Raw genomic sequence first — 20804 nt, forward strand, 5'->3', positions numbered from 1 at the left:
TTTTTTTTAAAAAGAAAACAATTATATTTTGAATGCAAAGGGAAAGATAGCTCCTTCCTGACTTCTCCTTACCCACAGGCCACAGACAACAATAAGATTCTCTCTTTTGACATTGTATTGACAGATTTAATTCTGGTCTGCAAATAAGAGTTTAGAGGTTGGGGAGAAAGAGGGTCTGTCCCCCAGCCCTACCAGAACTGAAGTTGAAGTTCACCTTTGTTCTTTCAGCTCTTACAAAATCAAAGAAAACAGATGTAGGGAGGTCTCTGTGACCCAACAAGGGTTAAGATGTAAACATCCACAGGTTCTGAACTGAATATTCTAGCTTGTTCATGGCCTGGAAAATAAATGCATTTGACCACAGTAGTGCTCAGCAGCTGGTTGTTGGATTAGAGCTGGAAACCCACAGTTAAAATGTGTTATCTAGAACACAGTGGTAAACAGAAGAGTTTGTTATAAATGTCTGAGTAGCCAAAAGGTCAAGAAGGAAATACAAGAACAATAGGAGAGAATTAAAATGTTAACTCAGTTATTTACTCTGCTAAGTCAGATAGGAAAGTTTGAACTGGACATTTGGGTTATTCCTTGCTATAGAGCACATGCAAAGTGAATGAAAGAGTGCTCAGCTTTAGCAGCACGATGAGAAAAATACTTTCTTAGGTGCTGAGAAAAAGTAATACTTTTCTATGGAGAGTTCCTCCTGAGGAATCCTCCAGAATTGGTAGCAACATCCAGTGCATCTGTCTCCGCTTAGGGTTGCATTCATCACACCTAGTTTTGGATCTCAAAAACATCGACATCCAACCTAAGTTAGTTACCTATACATCTTCCACAGACAATTAATAGTGCTAGACATCTTCCCAGAATATTTCATTTCACTGGTCTTAGCCATCTGTCTCTGTCCAAAAAATTCGCAAAGTGATTTTGAGAGCCATCAGTGTAATCAGGTGCTCAACATCTATTTGAGGGCATGGGAATGTTAAATATTCCCTAGGCCATGCCTGGACTCCCAGCACACTCCCTTTGAGCAGGCTGGAGGGAAATAGCAGAAAGCTTGCTGCAGAGTGAGCATGAAGTCTAAGAAAACAACTACGACAGACCATCAGGGCTGTATATGAGTGTTTGCAGTGGTTTTTCTGTAAGCCTAAGTAGCATTTCTTGTACAAAGTAATCTCGTGGCATTCTACACAAACTGATCATGTCCCCCTTGTTGTCCCCAAAAGAGAACTAAAAGCCCCAACCACCACTCTCTTCCAATACAATACACATATGTGTGATACCAGACTAGAAGAGGCTGGTGGGAAAGTTAGAATAACTTCAGATACCAACAACAGAGCAGATAGGGATAAGAGATTCCTTCTCCCATTAAGACAGGAAGGAAAAAAAAAAGAAACTGCTAGTTGCTGAATCTTGGGAGCCTGTTATTTTTATATAAATTCTGTAAAAAGTTTTTTGAGAAGGTAAACAGGCAATCAAAGCAAGTCAACATATGCCCTGATCTCTCAATATGCTCTGATCAATCAGTAAGGACAGAACACAGGTGGAGGGAGCTAACGAGGTTATGGTCAAAGGCACCAAAGGGCCAAGGTGCAGGACTGAGGACTCTTCCAGAGACTGTCCAGTGGATTTTGCTAATATCTCACAATATCATAAATGGGTGAAATTGTTCTGTTTCCTAGTTTGCAAACTAAGAAAATTACTAGGCTGTTGTCAATAAGCAGAGGTCTGAATAATAAATCATTTCACTGAGGACTTCCAACTCATTTTCCTGTGCACTGGGAAGGGAATGGCTCTCACAGTATTGGATAAAAGCTCTCAATAACAGGTGAGTTTTCTTACCAGGAGGTACAATATGCAAATCTTCCCCAAATGTAAAGAGAGACAAAACAGAAAGGAGTTGAACAAAGTTGGAGGAAAAAGAAAGGAGCAGACAAACCAGAAGAAGCATAGATTTTTTTTGTTTGTTTGATTTGCTGATTTGTTTGGCTTTTTTGAATGAATGGATAGATCATGAAAATGCACTACAAGAAAACTCTACCAGCACATACACGTCATGGAAATATATAAAAGTGAAGGCACATTGTGGTAACTGCAACCTTTTAAAGACTCCCCATATTTGAAAAGCTCGTTCAGAGTTATTTCAGTAGGTAAACTGCAGAAGCATCCAGTACACTATATTCAGCTTTATTCACTTATGGAAAAATCCTTTGGAATGTAATAAGAGTGAAGCCCAAACGGTCCAATAGAAATTACTTTATCCAACATTTGTATCCCTCTTATACAATTCTAAAAATTGATTTTTAAATTCTGTAGGAAGACTATCACTCCATTAAAATCTATCATATTTTTTCCGTAAGGGCTACGTGCAAAAGTGCTTATAGCAAATATTCCTGTGTTCTCCTGCAGCAAAAAATCCCCAGCAAAACCTGTGACTTTCTATATATCCATTCATTAATACTCAATTGATTGATACTAGAGAAGAGAGAACTTTCCTTTTCTTTGGACTTAATGGTATTTGGAAAGAGACCCCCTGCAATCCATCCAACAGGGCTCACTGATGTGAGAAAGGAGACCACTAACACATCAGTGCTCTGTAATATTGGAAGGGAGACCCCCTTTTACACTGAATTAGTGCCTGGAAAATCTGCTCCCCTTATGCTTTTTCCATGTGATTTGCTGGAGCTCACTCTTGCTCCATTGCTGGGAAGGCCAGGACATATCCCTTGGCAGTTTTTAAAACTTTTATAAACTGGAAAGTATTTTGCTGGCTTGAACTTTGCTTGCCTAGAATCTATGAAAGATGCTGCTGTTATTGTTGGGGTGTTAGTTGAGTTAAATCATGTTATTCATTCCTGTTCAATGGGGTGGTTTGCTTTATTTTTAAAGCTTTGTTATTTACCTCAGCATGTCAATCAATTCGATTCCCAATTGCTTATTTTTGCTTCCTCCCTTTGGTTCATTCTGGTATGTGCAGGAACTTAGCGGGGGGGAAAGTGGAAAAATATGTATTGTTCCAGCTTGGTTTCCAATTTTTTATTTTAGTCTAGGTGAGAAGGCCAACCTGCAGTGATTCAAATACCTGCAAGGTGGGAGAGACATGGGTGTTCTGGTGCCAAGAAAGCAAGCCCTTTTGCTGAGCAGAGTCTAGTTTGTCTTAATAACTGCTGCATTTTCAGCATCCTTGAAATCTGAGGGAGTCATGTATGGGGATGCTCGATGATTCAGGTGAAACAAAACTGTGGGTTTGTGATAAGAATTTGCACGTATTAAATGTTAGTCCAGTGGCAGATCATGGTATTTTTTCTAAGGTGTTGAGCTGGGCCTCCCTGAACTTTCATTGGCTGAAATATTTTGAAATCCTGGAAATATGTGTGTGTGTGTGCACAGAGAGGATGGAGGAGGAGGACGCATTCTTAAGTATCCTTCCAGTTTACATAAAAATCATGTAAAGATCTGAAAATGGGTATAAAGTTGAGATCTTAAAGTCATTTACCATTCAGTGCACTCAAAAATTTGCCAACAATTCATTCACTTACTTACTTGGCTCCTTGCCTACAAAATTCACTGTGGAAGGATTTAAACAAAGAGTTTGATGGAAACGGGAGACTGAGTCAAGACTATATTCCTGTACTGCTGAGGAAATATGTCTTGAATAAAGTGAACATAATATTTAGTGTGCCTGGAATGGTGTTTTAAGATATAGTTTTAAGCTGGTGATTTGTGTACTCTGAACTCTATAATGGAAATAATACCAACCACTGGTTTGGGTAAGACTAAATTCTGGGATGGCTTTTGTCACAATGGTTCATTCTTCTATTAAAGAGAAAGTTATCGCATCTGAAAGAAATCACACTGGAAAACCATTTGGGGAGTACAAGTAAGTCTCCTTAAATCAAACTCAAAAGTTTCCTGAAAGCCATAAAGTACTAGGAAAACATCAGTTTGGATGTTTCTATTTATCTGCCTACTTATATTGCTATTATTGTATCTGCACTTAGCTGCAGATACACAGAATCTTACGAAATACCATGGCTAGTTCCTACCATCAGCATTAATAAAGACTTGAAGTTAGGAAAAAAGCAAACAAACATGTAACACTCAGACTTATCTGTGCCAGTAATTAGCATGTGAATCAGATAGGGAAGGGTCACTGGGACCTCACCAGATCATTACACAGAAGAGCGAACAGGTGGGTGTAATCCCAGAGCAGTCCTTGCCCACGTCAGATTGGAAGTACCAATCTGCTCTTGAGCAACTCCAATCTGCTCATCAGCTACCCCGTGGCCTTCTGCTGCCTCTTCAAAGCATCCAGCAAGTTGATCCCAAGGCTCCACATCAATGAAGCGCTCTCCCAGCATGCTCCATCGGCTGTTGTCTGACACAAGGGCACAATATGTGCTCGGTATCAGTGGCAGCAAAGTACCTTGGGAATGACACGTGGAAGAAGAACTTTTGGAAAGGTCATTTTCATCTGTGTCAACATACAGTGCTTGGAAGAGCCACGGCTTGTACGAAAAGAGATTTCAACTGTATTCTTCAAATGTGGCATTTCTAAGAAGCCTGGACCTGAGTTATGTGATTCTGATCTCTGGGCTCATAAAAACATAGAAAAGGTAGGGTGAATCATGGTGAAATATTTTCTGGCCTGGTCTGAAATAGCCCAGATGAGTGCCAATGTAGCTGGAATGGATCTCAACAGTTTTGTTTTTCCTCATCAAAATAAGCATATGTGCTCAGCTCTGTATACAGCACATGGATGGCAAACCCACAGGGCATGGGCAGATGGGCAAGAATACTGGGATGTCTGTGCAGAGAGAAGGGACTTATTGAAGTAGCTGAATTTCTGTAGATGTAAACAGACCCTGCTAAGCAACGTAAAATAACTAATGAGCCATAGTTCAGTGAGAATCACTGGCAAAATGGCATTACCTCTGGCTTCATTTTTTGTTATGAAATTATAGTAAGTAAATGAATTTGCGAACTTTAATTTCAGTATCTTTGCTCTGGGGAGAAATTAACTCTTCCTCTTCTGTATGGGCTTTGCTCTCCCCTGATACCACAATGCTCCCTCATTTTTATCCTGTCTAAAATGAACATTACCTAACAGTGCTCCTGGACAACTTTCCCACCAGGTTGAAAGGAAAGCAGAAATTTGGGTGGACAGAAGTTCAGTATTGCTCCCAAAATGTGTTGCAGATTGCAGTAGTTGTTTATTATTGGATTTTGACAGACAGCGAGAATGGAGGGCTAGTCTTGAACTGTTCCTTTCTTCAGGAATGACCCTCTGAATTGCAGGTACAGCATACTGCATTACAATGGTGCATGCATGCTTATTGACAGTAAAATGATCCGTGTTTCAAAATAAGCCTATTTATTTTTGCATGGGAAACTGCACGATGCACAGCACTCCCTGATTTGGTGCATGGGGTCTGGCAGACCACCCGCATGCTCTCTGCTCTATGTCATCCACAGGACAGAAGTAAAGCCCTGCTGAGATCTGAAGTTATTGATCCACTTCTCAGACAGAGATGGTTTTGTGGAGAATGACTAGATTCTCGGCCAAAAAAAAGGGTAAATCATGTCTTCACTAGTGTAATTCTGAGTAACAGAACAAATTCCTCAAGGATAAGTTTCATTTTTCACAGAAACAACTAAAACCAGCAGCATGTACCTACTATTTAACAATTCCTTAAAATAACCCTATCATTAAGAGGTGGCAAATACAGTCTGTTTCTCAGTGTTTATTCCCAGTTCTGACCAAAAATGTCCCTGTGGGCATGCTGCACAGAGACCAAAACCCATGAAGTGCCTGTAAAATGGTTACAACCAGAGAAAAAGTGCCAGCTAACACTAAGCAAAACTTTTAAAATAACAGCACTTCATGAAAATAGGTTGTAAGTGGCTTTAAGAACTCTGATCATTTCTGTCAAGAAAGCTGTAAAAATGAAATTTACTTTTCAAACACCCAAAATAAGAAAAGAATAAAGCAGATGGCACTAGTGTCTCACCTGTGCTATAAAAAAAGAGCAGACACCATGAACACAGGTCTGGTATCCTACAGTAATCCAATTAAATCCCAGTATGAGGGCCATTAAAAACTTACCATCCTCATATGAAGGGCACTGCTCAACAGAGGACCCCAAAGTAGATATGATATCAGCATATACTGTACCCATGACATCATGGATCGCAATACCCAGTTTGGAAACTGAAGAGGAACATGTTTCTCAGCAACTCCAAAACACACACTTGAATATTCAAGGATACTTTGCACTAAGACAAAACTAACCCAGGCCCAAGGCTCCACAGGAAGTCTGCAGCCTCCCAGGCTCTCAGCATGCTCACCTTCAAATCTGTGCACAACCTCCTCTGAAGGTCTTGAAACACTGGCTGTCCCAAACATGTATCTTTCCTAACTTCCCCTGAGGTTCTGCATCCCTTTCTTCTGACTTCACCCCTCCATGTAACCACAACCTCAAGGATGAGAATGGACTCCTATTAGGATTATTTCTTTCAGTATCACCTCCCAAATCCAATTAACGTTGCTTGTCCAGGTGGAAAGCCCAGACCTACACTTTCCCCATAAGTCTAAACTAGCTGTCAGGCACAACTTTGGCATCTGATTCTCTGTTTAAAAGAAACTGCATAGCATTGATTCAGGAATTACCCAACACTCAATAAATCCTCTACTGCTTGGTTTACCTTTAATAATAAATTGGGTCTAGTCATAACTTACGAGGCAATTGACTGCCAACTGCAAAATACCCATCCCAAGGGCACCTCCTGGGTTTGAAACACTAGCTAGGCCTCTGCTTTATTCAAGCAAACTTTTTTTTTATGTCTCTGAGCTTCTAACTGACTCCCACAACTCTGTCACTTTAAGAAATTACTACCTCCATACCTCAATCAGCGTTTCCAGACCCACTAGCCTAGACAAGAATGGTGGATGGGGGCAGGGAAGGACCTCTGGGGTTTTTGCTGGTCTTCTGCAGAGTTGCAGAAGATAACAGTGGCCTTGTAACTTGTCTTGAATGACAAAAAGATTGAAATGGATGCAGGTGGCTCACATCTCCATTGTCTGTCTTATCCACTGTGCTGGATGCTTCCCCAGACACGGAGTTCAGTGTTGGTGACAAACTTCCTTGTCTTGACAAAGATCCTTGTCTTCTCAAATATAACTGCATGCTGTTAATGAAAACCAATAGCTTGGGAGCCAAGGACATGGGAACAGACATAAGGCTTCTTGCTTGAAACCTTGTTCCTAATGTACCACTTTTACTATATTTACAGAAGAATGAAGAACAAGTTGGAGATCATTGTTCAAGGTTTTTCCAGAGTTCACAAACTGCCTCCTAGGAAGGATCTGAATGAAGCAATGCGGCCAAGCAGGTTCCCCAGAGCTACAGGGCTAGGTTGGATTTAAAGGCAGTCTGGGAGGTGAGTAATTCAGGTCCTGTGGTGCTGTTGTAGAGGAGGTCCTTTACCCCCACTCCCGTCACTTTATTCACCCTCAGTTCTGACAAAGACACCCCAGCTTGGTGACTTCATGAGATGAAGAACCCACCACTTCCCTTGATAGCTTTCCTCATGCACTGTTAAAAACATATGGCCGCAGATTCTTATTATCTTTTCTTGCATGCATTAAAGAAAAATTTAGTACTTTCTTTCCCCCAGACATGAAGGTATTCCAAGCCCCATCTTCTTTTTGATAATCTAAATAGTTGAAGCAGTTTAAATACCACAATGTGAATCATTTTTCCATCTCTTTAATTGTTTCTGGTGTTCTTTTTTATGTTCTCTCTCTAATTTTTCACTGGTTGACAGCAGCATTGAATCTTTAATGTCTGACATGGTCAACACAAAGTCATTCTGCTACTTTTCTAGGTCTCCTCAGCTGTGTCCCAGTTTTGTGTTGCAAGTTAATCATCAGCTATAAGTCCACTATGAGCCCTTTTCCAGCTGCCATGTTCTCATTTTTGTATATGACTGCCAGTTTTGCTCCAGTGGCTAATTTTATCTATTGTAATTTTATTTTTCCTCCTTCATGTTACAGTTACATTGAAGATTGCCAGCTCTACAATGGCTCATGGGAGAGTGCCCTTTGAAATAATTCATTTGATAATTATTCTCTGGTGGCAATTACTTTTTCCATTGTGTTTTCTGAGATTCATCTCACAAGCAATTCTTAATCCATTTAAAACGTGCTGCTACTATGCAGTGCTAATTTCAAATATCATGCCACGGTAAGCAAATTGCTTTATAAAGTCTAAATACACTCCATTATGCAGCTCTTTTGCATTAGTCATTAGAAACTTCATCAAAGATTTACACAACTTTTGTTTAACAATAACTTTTCATGCATTGTGCTGTCGTAATTTATAGCCCTGGTTTTTAACCATCATTTGATATCAGTATCAATTTGTCTGTTATTTTATCCAAGAACTACTTCAGATGAAGTATTTTTCATCTGAACATGGTGTAGTACTTTTCTTAAATATTGGCAGAACATTAGCACACTTAAATTTTCTGAAATGTTCTCAGTTTTCAAAGATTTATTTAAAATTAGTATCAGGAGGCCAAAGATATTCTCAGCTTTAGGATTTCTGGACAAAAGTTATCTGTGTCTGATGGTATAAGAATGTAATAAAAATATATTGACTTCTGTCTATTTTCTCCTCTTACAGTTACTGCTTATTATACTTTTTCTTTTTAACTGGTGCTGTGAGTTTGCCACTGTACCATGGTTTTAGGCCAGAGACATACTTTTTTTCTGATGGCAGAAGTAAGCCTTGTAGTCATCTCAAAGCTCTTTAGGGACTACAAGCACCTCACCTCTAAAACTACCCTCCTGCACAGCATCACTCAGTTCATCCCATGGGGGAGCTGTGTATAGGACGCAATGGCCTCAGAGAGCATGTTCTATTGTTTTCGTGATGTTAAGGGTACATTTGCCTGTTCAAAGTTAAGGGCTTTAGGATGGAAAAGTTTCATTTTTACTTCTTGCTCTGTTAACATTGAAGCTTTTTGTACATAAGTATTAGTGCAAGTCTTCATCATTGCCCAGCTGATATTTATATATTAAATGAGTCATGCACCCACTGCAGCTCTTGTATTTGCCTGGTTGAACTGTTTTTGTTGAGGATTTTATAGAAAGGAGGATCAGTTCTTTCCAGCTCTGAAATTCTTAGATAGTCTAATGCTGATAAAAAACAATGGCTCTGAGGATCAAGGCCCCAGTCAACTTATTTTATTCATGTTTTCCTAATTATTTTTAAATGTAACATAAGATTTTAAATAACATTTGTCTGGCTCTTGAGACTAATCCGCTGTTGTTTTATATAGTATGGCTCATCCAAAAGCATCCATTAAATAGAACTTGATGCATAATTCAGAGTTCTAATTCCATAATTTTTATTAGTATTATTTTGTCTCCTTGAAAGATGCTGCTCCATACAGGACTCAGCTTGTGAGATCAGCATATGCCTTCAGTCACAAAAGGAAAACAATAAAAACCAACCTCCATGTGAAGGCAAACATGCATTTTCAACTGACTGTCAACATGGGGAGAAACTCAGCAAAGATGCCTCAAAATGGAAAGAAAATTTCCAAAGAGAAGGGAATCTTCTCAAATGTGGGTTATAGAGAAATCCACCAACCAACACCAGCTGTGTCACTGTAAGGAAACAGCTAGCTGCTCCAAGAGAATGCAACAGCATGTATGCTGGGGGTGCTGAGCTTCAAGGTTGTCAGGAAGCACTTCAAAAAATGTGGGAAGGAAACCAACAAGGGCAAAATAATAATCATAATGAAAAAGTGAAAAATAATGGGGAAAAAATTATTCACGCTGTAAACTGCTATATTCCAGAACTTCCTTTGCAAAGCAGAATGGTGAGGGTGGCGATTACCACAGTAAAAGAGATATGTCATACCAAAGGGGTCCCTTAAGTCTCTTCCCTTGAGCGGCTCCGTTTGACCCTGGAATGATCCCACTCAGCCATGAAGAAAACTGATACCATCTTCTTCTAGCCCCAAAACTAGCTGTCCTCAAGGCATATGCATGTCTTTACAAGTAACATGGGCTTGACCAATGACTTGCAAAACAGTCAGCCTCTATGTTAAGTAAGCAGTCAGGGCAGGTCTGCTTAGTTTAATATATTGGCAAATGTAAACCTGGCATGCTTTCAAAATGTGGCTTCACAACTCCTATTTAGCTCTCTTGTAAGTCATATGGCTTCACAGGCCTTTCTCCATGCATGGCTGCCTGCTCTATGCTTCACAAAACACCACCGTTTCTCTGCCTTCCGTGACGCTTTTGTCCCTCTTTGGGTCCCCTTGGATTCGTGCTCTCAATTCCCACTCCTGTTCTTGCACCCTTCGAGCAGAATTGGCCTTTTCTCTCAGAAATCAGCACCTGGAGACTGGTGTGGATAACACTTTCAGCCCCTCCATCACTTCTGGTACCACAGCATGCCTGTAGCCCCTTCCTTTCGCTGAGGCTCACCCGGGCTCTGCGCCTGCGCCAGGACCGTGGCCCTGGGAAGGACCTGGCAGCCACACAGACCCGAGCAGCTTGACAGGGCAAAGTCACCTTTAGCTTTTGGCTGTAGATGCCTTGCTCTGCATGAACAAAGACAGAGTTTCTTTGTTTCAGGAGCTAAGGACTTGGCAGACAAGATAAAACGTCTCAGATAAAGAACTTATGTCAGTCTCCACTTGGCTGTTTCTGAGATTTCTGAATGTTTTGGCAAACTTCAGCCCTCTCCTCAGGACCTGGAAAGCAACTCCTTTACTTTGTAGTACAACCTGCTTTGTTTCCACAGGTTGCCAGTGACTTAATCATGGTGCAGGCTAGTATAAATCTCTGACCTGGCTGGCACGTTACTGCAGCCTGCCAATTAGATGTCTGCACTTCATACACAGCTTTATGTCTTAGCAGTTGAACATTTTACACTGAAATGGGGACCTCCAGACTTTACCCAGTGAACTGGAAAGTTCTGGGCAAATGGATCTGCTACCTCACCTGCAGCCTTGATTTTACTGTCAGAGCCAAAACCCAGAGCTGGGTTTCTGTCCATCTGATAGCTCTTAATTCAGACCAGAGCCCAGAAGATACACTGCAATGCTCCTGTGGGTCAGCGTTGCTGACTGCAACCGAGAGTGAAGCAGCCCTTTCAGTACTTTTTAGACAATCAAATGTTTACAGCTACTCAGTTTGATTAACAGCTGCAGCCACGCTCAGCCCAGCTCAGCTTAGAAAAATTACACGTGTCCTGTTTACAGCTTTAACTGAATGAAGGCAGGAAAGATAAAAGATTTGCTTTATAAACTACTGATATGTTGCCTAAATCTGGCTCAGGAAGCAAAATATCAACAGCTGTGGAGCATGGGATTTTTAATTCCTGGACAAACTATCATGGTTGTTTTCCCAGTGACGGCCGATTCACAGCCCTGCAGCCGAGATACCACTGAAGTAAGGGAGCTTGTGAATCGGCTGGAGGGAGAGTAATGAATCTGAGATTCTCCCCCAGCCTCTGCTACAGATTTGCTTTGTAAATGAAATAGCTCTGTGCCTCCGTTTACACCTCTGTGAAGGAACTAAACTGTCACAGTGAGGGCAAGTAAAGGACTTCAGTGATTCTCCAGAGCATTTTGAAGGCAGGTGACTGAAAGCATCAGAGCAGGCAGATTAATAGGATCATAATTAGGGAATAAGAACATGATTTGTGAATGATAATACCATAATCAGAAACTGTTGAGTATTACAAAAATATTTTTGTAAACTTCAGGATTTTTTTTTGTAACACCCATGTTTCTTCTTGGTCAGTCAGCACCAGACTACCACAGAAGCAGGTCTTCTTCTAGTACTTATTTATTCCTGCTGAAACCCATATGTGAATCAGACAGGGAGACTTCTAAGTCAGAACAAGTATTCACTATTTGTACTGGAAGATATAAAATTCACAGAAATTTAATTTTTCATCCAGTCAAAGGACTGAAATAGCTGCAGGTGACTCAGTTTATGTCACATGTGTCATCCACATACTCAAACATATTGTTTATGTACATGCACAAGTAATGAAAAAAAAAAAAGCCTTTACAATGCCTATATTTAGATAGACACACCTCAGAAGGAATAATTAACAAAGCAAGGACAAGAGCTTGTGCGCAAATTATTGTGTAAATCCTGCCAATCCAACTTTCATTTGAAAACATGCAGCAATGCTTCCAGACTGTGCTTCGGGTGTTAAATGTGCCTGGGGAGACAGCAATCTGCTGTGGAGAGGAGAAAGGCGAGTCTGGGTTGTGGGTGCAGGCACATGCAGAGCAGTGCTCAGCAGCCAGGACTCTTGTGTAGCCATCCAGGCAGTTACTCCCGCCTCGGAGAAGGAAGTTCGACACACTGCTCCCTCCTGGTAGGAGGTTTCAGTAGCTTTGTGCACTTACTAATAACGTGTTTGTCAGACCCTGGCTGCCATCACTCCCATCCAGGAGAGATATTCCTTCCTTCCCTACCCTCTGCCCCCTGCCTGTCCCCAGGCACCTCAGAGGACCTGCTTGGACCCCTGTACCAATCATGTCACTCCTGCCTCCGAGCATCTCCACTCTGGTGGAAAGCAGCAGAGCCCACACTCGTCCTGGTCCAGACCTGTAAAGAGCTGTCTAGGCAGAGAAAGCAGGCAAAGAAAACTGTTGGGGACCCCTGCCACCATCCATCCCTAGCTGAGCAAATAAAAGGTTTACTAGTTGCCAAGCAGGGCTAACAGGAATTTTAAGAAAAAGAAGCACAAGATGAAAGGAAGTTGGCAAGAAAAGAGCAGGGTCCCAGCAAAGGGGAATAAAGAAACTCCCCACGAGCCAGCCAAAACAGTAAGAGGATGCAGGCTTGAAAAGTCTGTGGCTGACACCAAAGTCTGTGGCTAACACCAACAGTATTTCTGAGGATGTGTAAAAACCAAAGCAAGCTATTCTTGCCCCATCCTTTATTTATTATCTCACGAAGGAATAACAGATCAGAAGAAAAGCATCATGCAAAACAGAATGAAAAAAAGAAAATATTTTCAAAGTTGCTTCAATATGTAAAGATCCTGTGCTTCAATCCAACTTCTTAGATCATGGATGCAACTTGGAGTTCAACGTTACCAATATATTTATGTATATTTTTGCTAATAAAGATCCTAAACACTGCTGTCAGTAATGCATTGAGCTGAAGGAAAAAAAAATCCCATTAGGGTCCTCATATTTGTGTATGTGTCTCTCCGTTCTTGAAGAGACGTTGCCAGAGAACACAACCGGGGAATCATGAGCCAACAATCTTTTATATTCACATAATGTCCTTTGGGATTGTGTACGTTCTAGCACAAAGCCATATGTTATGTGATCACGGAGAATAAGCATTTAAGCGTTATTATTATATACGGCCATGATTTTGTTTTGATGGATCAACTGAGCATTGTTTGCATAGCAAGCACCATAGAGTCTACATTTCAAGCCAAGTGGCTAAACAAAGCAGTACCATTTCCCATATGTTATGTGAACTTCGTTATCACCCTTCACATTTGGAACTGGAGGTGACATTCTTTTTTTGCATGCATTGCTTTTTTGGCATTTCATATTTAAATCTTCAAAAAGAATGTCATAGCAAAAAAATTTAGGAGGGTCTCTTCTCATCAGCCTTTGAGGACAGAAAATAGGATATTTTTGAGAAATAGGATATTCTCCCAAGCAGAGAGAGCAGAGCCCCACTATTCCAGTAAGGAGCAACACAAGAATATCCAGACGGCAACAATGATCGGTTGTGCTTTTTTTGTACTTTGGGGCAAATCTTACGTGACGTATCAGCTCCGACTGTGCTGTGCAGCATGGTGCCTCTGAGTTCAGACACAGTGTACCCAGCCAGCCTGATCACTCAGTGTTAGACCGATTTTCAGTACCAAAGTTCAAACAAAATCTTTGAATCATTTTGCTGTCTGGAGCTCAGACACGGTGGAGGATGAGAGGGAGGGGAATGACAGATGGTGGGAGAAAGAATGAGAGCCAGGATGTCCCAGTGTTATCCTAATCCATGCATATACTTTGCTCCCTTCTGGTCTTTTGCAGTGGTTTATACCACAGCAGTCCTGAATCTTGCATCAACTGGGTGTACCTATGCTGAATTCCATATAGGATAGTTATGAACATGACTATTTTCTTCACTGAGACTATCCCAAAGCATGCAAGGTGCCTGGAAGAAGCAGCTACAAGCCTAGTCCTGCTGTACAGAACAAAGTGAATGCAGAAGAGTTGACTGGGCTTGGAGGAAAAGCTGGTGCCCGTTAATACTGTTTGAGTCCTCAGTAAGACACACACACTTCTGGGTCATTCACTTAAATATATTTCTCCTCTGTGAGACACAGAGGTGGGTCTCAGTGCCTTCTGTCTTAAGGCAACCACAGGGAAAGTGAAGTGAGGTGGCTGGGCAATCCTGAAGCTTCCTGGAACACAGATATACTTCTGCAAGTTCCCTCTGCCCATCAAAAATCTATTCAGTCTGGACAAAAGGAATTTAAAGCAATTAAAACTTTCTAGGAGAGAAATTTCAAGCAATTTAAAATAGAACCTGAGAGTAATCAACACCTCTCGTGGTTTAACCCCAGCTGGCAGCTAAGCCCCACACAGCCACTCACTCACTGGCCCCTGGTGGGATGGGGGAGAGAATCAGAAGGGTAAAAGTAAGGAAACTCGTTGGTTGAGATAAAGGCAGTTTAACAGGCAAAGCAAAAGCTGCACACACAAACAAAGCAAAGCAAGGAATTCATTCACTCCTTCCCATGGGCAGGCAGGTGTTCAGGCATCCCCAGGAAAGCAAGGCTCCATCACACGTAATGGTTACTTGGGAAGACAAACGCCATCACGCCAAACATCCCCCCTTTCCTTGTTCTTCCCCCAGCTTTACATGCTGAGCATGATGTCATATGGTATGGAATATCCCTTTGGTCAGTTGGGGTCAGCTGTCCCAACTGTGTCCCCTCCCAGCTTCTTGTGCACCCCCAGCCTCCTCGCTGGTGGGGTGGGGTAAGAGGCAGAAAAGGCCTTGACTTGGTGTAAGCGCTGCTCAGCAATAACTAAAACATTCCTGTATTATCAACACTGTTTTCAGCACAAATCCAAAGCATAGTCCCATGCAAGCTAATATGGAAAAAATTAACTCTATCCCAGTCAAAACCAGCACAATACCACAGCATGCCGAGTTCAACGCATATGATACATACAGTACCGGCAAGTACTAGTCTCTGGTTAACACTCAGGTTGCCTTGAGGCCAGGGAGTTCAACAGACCCAAGAATTTTAACTCTTTTCATCTCTGCATTTGTACCAGTATAAAAATTGACATCATGTGAGTATCTCCATACTATGAATGTCCCTTGCTTGAAAATGATGGAGAACCCCAAACCTCAGACTTATATGTGCTCATCCTATAGATAAGATTGGAAATAGAAAATCTGTGCAGTAGGAAACTTAAAATGTTATCAAGAAGAATATTATTTCATATTTCAGATTGCATTTGAAAGTCATGTCAGTAGAGACCTACTGCTTTTATTTTCCTAACAAAGTAATATTGAATGTTTTACCTGTTAATTTGGATTTTCAAAGGTCCTCCAGTGCTAGAAAGAGTCCAAATGAAAGTGGTATAAGGCTGTGGGCTAGAAGGACTTGAAATGTGGTTTTTCATTCCTGTTTAAAGACCTGGCCAAGGCTCTGAATAAATCACTCCTGGATTTGACTGTTAGTTACTAACAAAGTTGACTTTTTATCCGAGAAGCACACACATGCCACAAAACCAATCAAACCCAAAGAATTAATATTCAAACCTAACTTACTTCTCATTTCTGGGATACAAACAAATTCCTCTCAGCCACCCACTGAGCTACCCAGAAGAAGAAATGACACTGGAATTTCTTTACTGCACTTGCAGGAAACATGAGCTGCTTTTCTGTGTACTGCATGTGCATCAGTACTGCCACAACTCTACTCCTTAGGTGGCAGAAGTTGTCAAACCTGACTAATATGAGTAATTTCGAATGTAGCCCTTCAACTTAGCTGACAAAACCCTTAGGTAGCATTTAGGACAGGGCAACTAAGTCAAGCTGGAGTCTGAAATGCTTTCATCCTTCCAAAAGGCTATTTAGTCCTCTTAGCTTAGCATTAAAAGCATTTTCCAGCCTCCTTGTGACTAGTTAATGATGGCAATGCAGTGGTATTTCATGCCTACCTAGCTCATCACAGAATCACAGTATGCTTGAGGTTGGAAGGGACCACTGGAGATATCTAGTCCAACCCCCCTGCTCAAGCGGGGTCCCCTAAAGCAGGTTGCCCAGGATCTTGACCCGTAAGCTCTTGACTGGCTCCTGACTCATCCCAAGGCAGAGTTCCATGCATTCCAACTGCCCTCTCATCTTTAAAACAGGCAAATTTCAGACTCTAATGCCTGAATTTTGTTTTCCAGCCCAGAGGAAGAGCCTTTGTTTTTGCATAGGAGAGATTTCTTAGCTGGATCTGGGAGGATGTCCACAGGGCTAGGTCTCCTACCGTATTGCCTGGAAACTATGTCTGGGTAGAATTGGAGGACTTGGGACATCTAGCAGACATCCCACAGACCTGTCATAGCCTTATCCCAACTAACATTGCAGGCAGAGACCCTGTGCTCGCACAGACCATCAGGGAAACGTGTCAGTGCTATGGCTGACGTTTCCCAACACACTGGCTCTCTGGTGCATGAAGTGTGGCAACGGGCTGAGTAAGCTCTGTAAACCCCCTGTGGTCTGCAGTCTCCTGGTAGAAACACAGGAGCCTTTTATGAGCAGATCCTGGAATAACACAAGTGACAGGTCTTGATGGCAAGCAATTGACTTTAAAACTGTAGTTGGACTCAAGGAAAGCCTCTCCCACTTCCTCCTTTGTCCAGCAAAACAAAGTCAATACAACTTGAAGCGGTGGTTCTGCTGTTAGATTTAGGCCACTCGAACACAAAGTGATCTACCAGGTCTGGCAGCTGTCCAGGGGGTTGCACTGAGCAAATGTACATCTCGTAGTCTGAATGTGCCTGGAGATCCCATGTGGTTGCTGTGCATTAGGACACAACCTGAATCTACTACTTTCACTGGGATTTTGCCAGTTAGTCTAGTCGTAAGCTCATCTTCTGGTTGAAACCTTCATTAAAATGAAAAAATGGTTTAACAGACAATGATTTACGGGACAAAAATGTGAAAAATGCAATCTGTTGTTCTCCTGCAAAATACTCATGGAAGTGAGAATGGGCTGATGAGCGTAGGCTATTCCCAGTCTGGAAATTCAGGATTTGAGGCTATCTAAGAGAACACTAGTGGAAAGGAAGGCAATTAACTTATTAAAATAGCATATGGACCAGCAGGTTTTTTTTGCTCTGAAAGGCAGAGTAGCGGGACTTTTTTCTAGGCTGGATTTGCAGACACGTCCTGTCAGAGCAAATGGGCACTCTAGTTCCTAGCCCCTTGAAATCCTGTACATTTCTGGAGTTTGCTGATCCAGGACAAGTAACTAGATCTGGTGGAAGTTATTCCATGGAGACAATTTTCCATGGGAAAAGGCTGATACTGTGGCAACTTCAGAAAGGAACTTGGCACATTTCTGGCAGGGGACCGGCTGCTTATTTGTCAATTCAGCCCACCTGTGTTTTGGACTCCTGGTTTCTCTGTACACAACGTGGTAGGCTAGGTGTTTGAAGTCTTCACCTCTCTACTTTTTCTCAGGTTCTCCAAGAAAATGCCAGGGATTTGGAGGCCTTTGGTTTTCCAGATGTCAGAGGCTACTCCAAGCCAAGTAAGTAGCTCACCAGTCCCCAAGCTTTTTTCCCTTACCATATGGGCCAGCCCAGCAGTCAAGCAGTGGACTCCATGGAATCCAGCAATTTGGTTTCTCAGACTCCCAGGCTCTGCTGTTCCCTGCACTGCTTGGGAACAAGAGTAGCTGTTCACTGGCTCCTAGAGCTCAACTGGGACTTTGGGGGTCCCCTTCCCAGGTATCTGCCTTGTCAACTAACTGTCTTCCTATGATCCCTCCTATCTTGAAAAGCAAGACAATGTGGAGGAAGGCAGCCTGTCTACCTACAAACCAGGCAGGAGCAGCAAGGAGAGCTGAACATTTCACTTTTTGTCTCATGAAGTAGAATTTCCTGGAAATCCCCTCATATTGGGAAATAAACCCCAAAGTCTGCCCTTTGACATTCTGTCCTTGTTCAAAAGAAAGCCCTTTTTACAATACAGCAACATTTCCCAGGAAGAGATTCTCATTTTGCCAGCACGACGGATGGGGCTATTTGTTAATTTCATTTCAGATGGGAACCAGATACACATTCCCTCTCTCTCTGAAGTGTGTGCACAAAGGAAGGGCAGGGAAGCAGAACTAAATGTGACTGCAACTTTGAATTTCTGCAGAGCTCTATTCCTTAAGGAAAAAATGACAAGGATGAATTCTGGAGTCTCAGGCATTTCATTTGAGCCTTTTTTTGCTCAAAATAAAGGCTAGAAAAGTTCTTTTTGCAGAGAATGGCAAATTGCAAAGCAGAGGAGGACAAGCATCTAGAGGAAGGGTTAAGAGACCAAGGAAAGCTCAGAATGTCTTTTTCTGACATTACTTTTGAATCCAGACTTTTACATTAGGAAGTTTTTCCAACTGAATATTAGTGAAGGGGTTAGGATTGGAGAGGAAGTGGCTGTAGCAACTAATTTCATTTCATTTATCCTTTTTATAGAAACATCTCTTTTCTACCACACAGAAGGCCACTTTTATGGGGAAGACTCTTCAGTGGGTTGCCTGCTGTTAGGGACCCATGAGTCTGGAGTCAGTATCTTTAGAAAAACATCCTTTCTGATTTGCCTATAGCTTTTGCTATCATATATGGCCTTGGTAACACCAATTAGACCAAAACAAATACCTAAAATTAGTCACTTAACCAGACTCATTTTCTGGATATTGTTTCCTCTGAGCCGTTTAGAGAAAATACAGGGAGTATATGTTCCTAGTGAATCTTAGAGAAGGTTGGGACTTGAAGCTCTTGTATCTTTCACATAATTTGACAACCTACTGGAAAGGAATTTGGAAAAAGCACTACAAGAGGAAACCTCACCCTTCTTACAGGTTTCCCTTTGGGAGAAAGCTATTTCCCTTTCTAATTACATTTTTTATAGGTGTCTTCTTAAGTAATGTATTAACTACATACAATAAATATGAAATGCATAGGGATGTTGCTGGGTGTTAGTTCTAGTTGTCATTTATTAACTTTAAAATGTTTTTCCAGTCTGACTGCCAAAGAACTATGTAGGATGATGATGGTGTGTGTATACTATGACATATATAAAGAGTGTGCAACTTCATTACCCTTAGTGAATGTCCACATTTTGAAGAAAAATGCCTTAAATCTCCAGTCTCCTCCACCCAAACTATATTTGTTTTTACATCATCCTTATCGTCTTTGTTTTAATCACTGTATATTAGATTATTCTGACTGTTCTCAGCATGCAGATCATTTTAGAAGCTGCTTAAAAGTGAGATAATAAATAAGATTATTTGTATTAAGGTACTAACTGGCAATCTGGAAAGTGCAAAAGCATAAAATATTTCTAAAGTAGAGTAACAAAAGCACATTGGTATGTCTCTCAAATGAAACCTGAAATGATATTTTTACAACTATCTTATTACACAACTTTGTTTTCTTAAGCAATTTCAGTATAGCTTACTATCATGAAATCAAAAAACTGCAGTGGATTAAAAAACCTTTGGATGACTGAACAAAAAAAATCTTACTACTCTGTTAGGACAGAAGGAGGTAATTTGAAGTTACTGGATCCCACGACTCCACATCATGCTTCACTTGAATATATTCTCTGTTATGACTTCATGGGTGGGAGCAAAGAGGAAGAATGGGTAAAAGGAAACACACCACCATGTCAGACCACTGATCACAGTGGTTTCAACTAGAGGAGGGAAAAAAGCTCCTTCCAACTGTATTTTTCATAGCCCAGGATCACACATGGTGGAAGGCATTTCATTCATTTTTTCAGCTTCTATTTCCTTTCCTCAACATGTCTTTTTATCTACAATTGTGGAGAGTGTGTTTTATATTCATTAGGCCAAGCTTGCCCCTAGTGTAACCCTAGCCAAGTGTGTGGAGTTGGGCCAGGAACATTTTCAGCCTCTGGTCTCCTTCTTTCTGGGATCGTTACCACCTGAAACCGGCATCCCCCCCTGAGGCATGGCTTTTGGGTCGGCTAGTCAGCGTGCACAGACGTGAGGCAACGCTTTCTGCCTAGGGATTGGTAGCTGCCTGTGAGTCCTGTCTACAAATTGGTAAAATGAGATACCTCTGGGCGTTGTGGGAGAGTAAACTATATACAGGCTTTTCTCACTTCCAAAATGAGAGCTTAAATGGCAAGTTTAGGGGCAGGTGCTGCCCTGGGAAAGCAAAAAGTGCTTAATCCAGGCGTTTTGGCAGATCTCTGAGTAATAGCATGGAAGCAGAACCACAGCTACATTACTATGTGCTGTTATTTTTCACAGCTCACATCGCAAGTCGTCTCTAGGACGAGTTTGCCATTACAGACTCCACAAACAAATGGGAAGTACTCAACCAGTATTCCAGTGAACCCTGAATTTGGGCCTGCATTTAAGCTACAGCTGCCTTTTCTTATTTGCTGTCTCACTGTGGCTTAAAAATAATGGAATGTGCCACAAAGGTTTGGCAGTGTGTAAGCTTACTCCCTGTAGGAGCAGAGCGCAGCCCGACTGTCCACA

At 41.6% G+C, this 20804-nt stretch overlaps 1 protein-coding gene across 1 annotated transcript in view; it reads right to left on the minus strand.

Moving 5' to 3' along the window:
- Positions 1–4169: 4169 nt before the first annotated feature.
- The window catches only part of WDR27 (WD repeat domain 27), a 156965-nt gene continuing 140330 nt past the window's right edge, over positions 4170–20804 (minus strand). Inside the window, exon 24 of the mRNA XM_072857728.1 lies at positions 4170–4505. Coding sequence (XP_072713829.1) covers positions 4170–4505 — 336 coding nt within the window. The remainder of the gene's footprint in view (positions 4506–20804) is intronic.

Source organism: Ciconia boyciana, chromosome 3 (assembly GCF_034638445.1).
Source record: "Ciconia boyciana chromosome 3, ASM3463844v1, whole genome shotgun sequence".
In the NCBI taxonomy this organism is placed as follows: domain Eukaryota; kingdom Metazoa; phylum Chordata; class Aves; order Ciconiiformes; family Ciconiidae; genus Ciconia; species Ciconia boyciana.